Source organism: Urtica dioica, chromosome 1 (assembly GCF_054948205.1).
Source record: "Urtica dioica subsp. dioica isolate 48M chromosome 1, U.dioica_male_clone48M_v1_H2, whole genome shotgun sequence".
Taxonomy (NCBI): domain Eukaryota; kingdom Viridiplantae; phylum Streptophyta; class Magnoliopsida; order Rosales; family Urticaceae; genus Urtica; species Urtica dioica.
This window is the reverse complement of record NC_142756.1, coordinates 12,827,856-12,834,882: the sequence shown is the minus strand read 5'-3', so window position 1 is coordinate 12,834,882 and position 7,027 is coordinate 12,827,856. Positions and strand designations below refer to the sequence as shown.

At 36.8% G+C, this 7,027-nt stretch overlaps 1 protein-coding gene across 1 annotated transcript; it reads left to right on the top strand.

The window, feature by feature from the left end:
• Positions 1 to 5,913, top strand: LOC149407298 (uncharacterized). The gene is made up of 8 exons (XM_089619782.1): positions 1 to 1,137; positions 1,227 to 1,299; positions 1,840 to 1,995; positions 2,087 to 2,104; positions 3,421 to 3,485; positions 4,504 to 5,115; positions 5,246 to 5,318; positions 5,549 to 5,913. The coding sequence occupies exons 1-8, from the start codon at positions 422 to 424 to the stop codon at positions 5,705 to 5,707; spliced, it is 1,872 nt and encodes a 623-aa protein (XP_089475908.1). The 5' UTR covers positions 1 to 421; the 3' UTR covers positions 5,708 to 5,913.
• Positions 5,914 to 7,027: the final 1,114 nt, after the last annotated feature.

Here is a 7,027-nt window from a genome sequence, read left to right as displayed (position 1 = left end):
AGCAAATTTGGGTACCGAATGAGCAATTAGAAAAAGTTCAATTCATTGCCGGTTTATCATCTTTCAAATGGGATTTTTGACAAACAGTTTGGAACCAAATTCCGGAGCTTACGTTTGAAGAAGCGACACTCGTACTGTAAAATGGGCGAGAACATCCGATCTTAAGACTCTTCAGGTAATCGCTATCTCAGGTCCCCAATTATACTTCTCATCTCTGAATCAGAAATAGTTGGCCTGTTTTGAGTATTTGGATATCGTTCATATTTTTTTCCCGCCAAAATCAAGTCAATAGAACCACGACTAGGACAACGAAACCCGTGACAGAATCCGATAATCCAATCGAAAATTGTGTTCGATAAGTGACGGCGTCGAAATCCATCGACATTTGATCCCTGAAAGTTCGAAAAACATCGAGGAGATCATGGACTCGGATGGCTTAGGATTCGGGACTTGTATCAGATGCAATAGGAGGGATGACCTCGTTCTGGTTTGTGGCGAAAGAGGTTGCGTGATCGCTGTTCACGAGAATTGCATGGGTTGCAACGCCAAGTTCGACACTTCGTCGGGCAAGTTTCGGTGCCCGTTCTGCGAGCAAAAGCTAGCCCTAGCTCGGGTCAAGGAGACGAGAAAGAAGGTCATGAAGGCGAAGAGGGCTTTGTCGAGATTTCTTGACGGAGACGTGGCGAGAAAAAATCGAGACTTGGATCGAGTGGTTGGTGATATTGAGATAGAGAATCGGTCGATAGAAAATGGAGAAGAAGAAGAAGAAGAAGAAGATGGTGAAACTGAGGATTCGGGATTGGTTGAAGAGAAGAGGAAAAATCAGGATATTGAAGGAGTGGTTAAAGAAAGGGTATCTAAGGACAATGAAGAAGACACGGTAAAAGACGAAGAGAAAAAAGGGATCGGAAATGACAAGGACGACGTGTCGGAAAACGAGGATATTGCGAAACGCTTGAATCGTTTCAAAAGAAGGGCCGGGAAGAAGGAAAATCTCCAGAGTCCCAGCTCGTCTGAGAAACCGTCTGCTGAGAAAAAGCCGCCGGTTTCGAGACAGAGAACCGTCGCGAAGAGAAGTGCTTCAACTTCTCCGGTGAGAGCTCGTACACGGTCGAAGTCTCAAGCTGTGAATGCGGTGTAAGTTACTCAAGATAAGAGTTACTTATTATTGGGTACTGTTGTGAGCTTAAATTTATTTACTCGGTTATTTCCGCGTTCTCATGCAGCTCGATTACGAATTTTCCTCAGGAACAGCGGAAAAGATTTCACTGGAGTGAAGAAGAGGAAGAAATGCTAAGGGTATGAATTTTGAACTAGCTTCAAGTGTTTTTGTCTTTTTGTAGAGGAATGTTAAAGTAAACACAAATTGGTAAAAAAACCAGAATCAGGAAAAACTTTAAACGTGAACATATGGCAGAGAAGAAGAAAACTGATATGATAATTGTACCCTTGGAGTCAGTATGGAACTCCAAACGGAAATTCAATTTGCTCAATTCATCGCCTAATCCCTTTCTACAGGATTAGATATATTTATACCATGGTTTTTAGTCACAGAAACGTACACAAGAATGATGGTTTTTATTTTTTTAATTAAGAGAAACTGAAAAAATATATAAGAAGAGGGCAAAAATAAAGCTTCATCTAGAACGAAGCAAATTACAAACTAGATAGCATTATCTGATAAAATTCCCACAAGAACTATGGGCCTTTGACAAGCGCGTTGATCTATGCCGTTATTCAGCCCAATATCATCACACGTATCAAAAACTCAGATGTGCTTGCGTTTTGTTTGATTTTTGGTTTTTCTGTCCTTGTTGTGGATTTGAATATCTCCCACAGAAAGGAGTGCAAGAGTGTTCCGAGGGCAAAGGGAATATTCGGTGGAGAATGATTTTGGAGTATGGTCGTTCTGTTTTTCACGGGTCTCGGATTCCAGAGGATCTCAGGGGCAAGTGGAGAAGCATGATGGTCAAAGATGGGATTCGGCCAAGAAGATGAGCTAAACCTATCATGTATGTCTATTCTCTTCCACAGTGCAGTTAGGAATATCTCTGTTTGCCTGTTTGTATATATATCCTTTTTGTAGCTTTTGGTTCCTAGCTTTGTAAGTTTCAACAGTAGCAAGTTTTATAATGTCAAGCCTTTGTTGAACGAACTAGTGCACAGTATAGACTATCTCAAATTTAATTTCTTAAATGTCTTTTAAATTTGAACTATGGATTTTATCTGATCATTCAAATTGGGTGTTAAATAACCAATTGAAAAATAAGCTAAGACTTGTCTAAGATTATTGAAATAGTTGAAATTTACGAAAATGTGTGGGTAATTGTTTTCACGTCAAATTTTTTACTAATGTGTCAAAAAAATTTACTAAACATAATTTTGGCTATTTTACTAGAAACTTAAAGTTTTGACTATTTTACTAGAAACTGAAAGTTTTGACGATTTTGCTAATCAATTAGTTTCAAATAGTTATTTTGTATATTTGTTTCATTTAAAATTTCACTTCTCTTTTTGCTTCTTACCTAGGATAAAATTGTTGTGATGCTCTGGAACACGACCTCTAATTATGCTACAAAAAGGCTCAAGGAAACTAAAAAATTAAATCTATAATGACAACCCTTATGATCTATTTATACTAAAGTGCGATTAAATAATTAAGTTAAGTAATTTAGCCTTCCTAATCTATTTATACTAAAGCGCGATGAAATAATCAAATTAAGTTATTGGTAGGCCGGAGGAGGGAGAGAAAATAGTACTGAGGCCATTTTTTTTACATTGTAACAAAGGTTAACATTCTTGTACCGAGTGTTTTTTCTCTTGAAAGAACATATTTGAATCGAGAACTAAAAATATAATATAATCTGAAAACTCATCGCATCCCATAGGACTAAATTAAACATTAGTAAGAATGATATGTCTAAATAAAGCAATTTATGTGTTCCATGGGTCGAAGGATGTTCTTTAGATGGAGAAACTGCGTCGTTGCTATATAAATTGTCTCTTGCCTCTTAGAATCGGCCGACATGTTCGCTCTACAAAATGACATAATTCTATCATTCCACAACCACTAATGTGTTTTTCGAACCCAAAGACCCATACCATACGATGCATTTCTTGGTGATTGCTAATAAAGATTCGCCTATTCTCGTTTATTTGCCTCACTGTCCTAAGGTTGAATTTGTGTTAAGAGTTTCTTCGTCATCCTTCGTTGTGAATCCTTAAAAAAGTTATAGCTTGGAATGTAGACGAATTTGTCAGTTGGAATGTGGACGGCTCGTCAAAAGGTTGATGGCTTTGAGCCGAGTAACAACCGGTGTTGTTTTTGGAGGTGTGGGGGGTTTTTGTGGAGTGTTTCTAGAGTTACAGGATCAAGAAAAATGGTATGATGACACAATGTTAAATTCGGATGACATTTAGAGAATCGACATAGATGGAGAGAAATTGAGGGAGAATCCATATGAAAGTGTGCAGACATGTGAAACGTATAAGAAAATAACATGTAAAAGAAAAGGAGTTAATTTTTATAATTATTTTGAAATAAAATGTCTCTTTTTTAGGTGTTGGATCTCCTGCGATCGCATGAACCAACAATTAAGTTACTTTTTTTTTCTCTCGATAATTTGGACTAAACACGCACATTCCACAGATATGGAATTTCGTTGGCGAGTGTTTTCCTAGTTCACGGAACATGGAGTTTTTTTGTGGGTTGAGCAAACAGAACGGATGGATTTGTGTCCGTCTGGTCACGTTGATAGCATCTAAATAGAAAAGAAAAAAAGTGGGTCATAGTTATCTAATCAATTTCAAATTTTGATTTTAAACAACTAACTAACGTTTCATGATTTTAGTAATTTTTTTTATCGTTATTTATCAAAATTAATGTATGAAAATGCAATGGACAATCATACAAAATGCTATTTGATTAATGAAAGCATGTCATCAAATGTGACTAGATTTTAAACATATCTAAAACATTAGTTATATTGTGGCCTAGTACGTAAGATTTTTAAAAGAGAAATGTTCTCATAAAAAAGTTGGTACTCCAAGGATTAAATTGCTGATAATTAGGAAGTTCAAGGTATTCCGAATAAATAAATAAAAATAACAATAATGGGCTAAACTATTACCAATCGGAAAATTTAGGTACTACATGAGCAATTAGCCCTAAAAGGTTCAATTCATTCCCGGATTATCATATCTTTCAAACGGGACTTCTGACAAACAGCTTGGAAGCAAATTTCGAAGCTTACGTTTGAAGAAGCGACTCTCGTACTGTAAAGCGGCCGAGATCATCCGATCTTAGGGCTCTTCAGGTAATCGCTATCTCAGGTCCCCAATTACTCTTCTCTTCTCTGATTCAGAACTAGTTGGTCTGTTTTGAGTATTTGGATTTAGTTCGTATTTTATTTCCCGCCAAAATAAAGTCTAATAGAACCACGACAAGGAAAACAAAACCCGTGGCAAAATCCAATAATCCAATCGAAAACTGTGTTCGAACAGTGACGGCGTCGAAAATCATGGACATTTGATTCCTAAAAGTGCGAAAAACAGCGAGGAGATCATGGATTCGGATGAGCTAGGGTTCGGGACTTGTATCAGATGCAATATGAGGGATGACCTCGTTCTGGTTTGTGGCGAAAGAGGCTGTGTAATCGCTGTTCACGAGAATTGCATGGGTTGCGATGCCAAGTTCGACGCTTCGTCGGGTAAGTTTCGGTGCCCGTTCTGCGAGCAAAAGCTAGCCCTAGCTCGGGTCAAGGAGACGAGAAGGAAGGTCATGGAGGCGAAGAGGGCTTTGTTGAGATTTCTTGACGGAGACGTGGCCGTTGGTGAGGCGAGAAAAAATCGAGACTTGGATCGAGTGGTTGGTGATATTGAGATAGAGAATCGATCAATGGAAGAAGAAATAGAAGACGATGATGAGAAGAGGGAAAATGAGGATATTGAAGGAGCGAGTAATTGTAAGGAAAATCTACGAAGAAGAGCCGGGAAGAAAGAAAATCTCCGGACTCTCAGCTCGCCTGAGAAACCGTCTACCATGAAAAAGTTGCCGGTATCGAGACAGAAAGCCGTTGTGAGAACACGGTCAAAGTTCCAAGCTGCGAATGCGATGTAAGTTCTAAGTGTGGTTTTTACCGTAGTGATGATGTAGCTTGAAAGTTTTTCAAATATAAGATTTATTCATTGGATACTTTTGTGAGCTTTAATTTTTTTACTTCGTTATTCCTGCTTTCACTTGCAGCTCGATCACGAACTTTCCGCAGGAAAAGCGGAAAAGATTGCACTGGAGTGAAGAAGAGGAAGAAATGCTAAGGGTATGAATTTTGAACCGATTTCAAGTTTTTTTTTTTTTTTTTTTTTCCCTAGAGGAATACCAAAGTGAAGAAAAATGGTAAAAAGAAACAGATTTGCGAAAACTTTAAGGTTGATATACGTAGAGAAGAAAACTCGGTTGTATATTTATTTATTTATTATTATTATTATTATTTTCCTTTTCTGATTTTGGTTCTTCTGTCCTTTTTGTGGGTTTGAATAATTCCCACAGAAAGGCGTGCAAGAGTGTTCGGATGGAAAAGGGAATCTTCGGTGGATAAAGATTTTGGAATACGGTCGTTCTGTTTTTCACGAGACTCGAGTTCCGGGGGATCTAAAGGACAAGTGGAGAGGCATGATGGTCAAAGATGGGATTCGGCCGAGAAGGTGAGTTAAAAGCCATTATGTATGTTTCTTCTCTTCGACAATGCAGTTAGGAATATCTCTGTCTTCTCTGCCTGTATGTTTCGTTGTGTAGATTTCGGTTTCTAAGGTTGTAAGTAAACGAGAAATAGTAACGTTGGACATGGTTATGTATCAACAAGAGTTCATTATTTGAGTCTGGAAATTATTTGATTGTGTTTTTTAGTACTTTGATCCAATCCTTATTGTCTTTTAACTTGAGCTATGTATCTAATAATCTGACATTTAAAATTTCACTTCTGTTTTGTTTTGGAACACTAGACCTATTGAAATCTGTTAATCACGGAACATGATTGGACTTATCACTCTATATGTTCGAAAGCACCATCACCCTCCCTAATTATGCTAAAAAAATGACAGCCCTAATAATGACCACCAAATCTTGAATAAATAATTAAATTTACAAATTTGTCTTTCCAATCCCATCAGGTGTAAGTTGTAACAGAACAATACAACAGGGAATTTTTATAAGATTTCTTTTTCCTCAAAGACAAGAGTTCCAAAAAATAACATCATAAATTACTGACTTGTATGTATACAGGCTGAAAATTCTACCTTATTTTGCCCAATTAATGTAAATCCAAATTGTAGTTGCCTTGATATTGCAAAACCTTACCAACGTAAAAACAACATAGCACAATGATATCTGGCCAAATTCACTTCCGAAATTTTATGAGTGTTTGGAGGATGTAGCCATAGATGCTCAATATTTAGAGCTTATATATGTATATGTATGTATATATATATATATATATATATAAAAGAGGAGGGAGCTTCTCTCACATATTACTGTTCAATGAACAGTATCAGAAATACCCATTTAATATTTTGAAATTACTAATAATCATTTAAATTTAAGTTAATAAAAAAATAAGAGAAATTGTCCCATTTGCCACAAATTTCATAACATTTTTTCATTTTCCACCAAAACACTAATTTGTCCCAAAATGCCACCGAGATGTCAACATTGTTGACATTTATGTCAACAATGTTGACATCTCATAGTGAAGGGAAAAAATAGATGTCAACATTGTTGACATAGATGGTGGTATTTTGGGAAAAGTTAGCATTTTGGTGGAAAAGTGGGAAAATGTTATGAAATTGATGGCAAATGGGGCAATTTCTCAAAAAACAATCCTTTAAAGTCTGCACCGAAATTTCCTATACTTATAAACTCTTCTCGGCTACAATTCTAGATTTTTGTGCATATACTGACTTTTCGACAGCCTCACTTTGCTTTTTTGTCTATATATAGGTGTATATATATTGGCTTGACGTCAACCTGTGA

Excerpts from the sequence above, each read along its gene's own strand:
- LOC149407298 (XM_089619782.1), top strand. The coding sequence starts at position 422 with ATGGACTCGGATGGCTTAGGATTCGGGACTTGTATCAGATGCAATAGG. Across the intron at positions 1,138-1,226 it reads TCTCAAGCTGTGAATGCGGT|CTCGATTACGAATTTTCCTC; the intron begins GTAAGTTACTCA and ends GTTCTCATGCAG. Across the intron at positions 5,116-5,245 it reads TTCCAAGCTGCGAATGCGAT|CTCGATCACGAACTTTCCGC; the intron begins GTAAGTTCTAAG and ends TTTCACTTGCAG.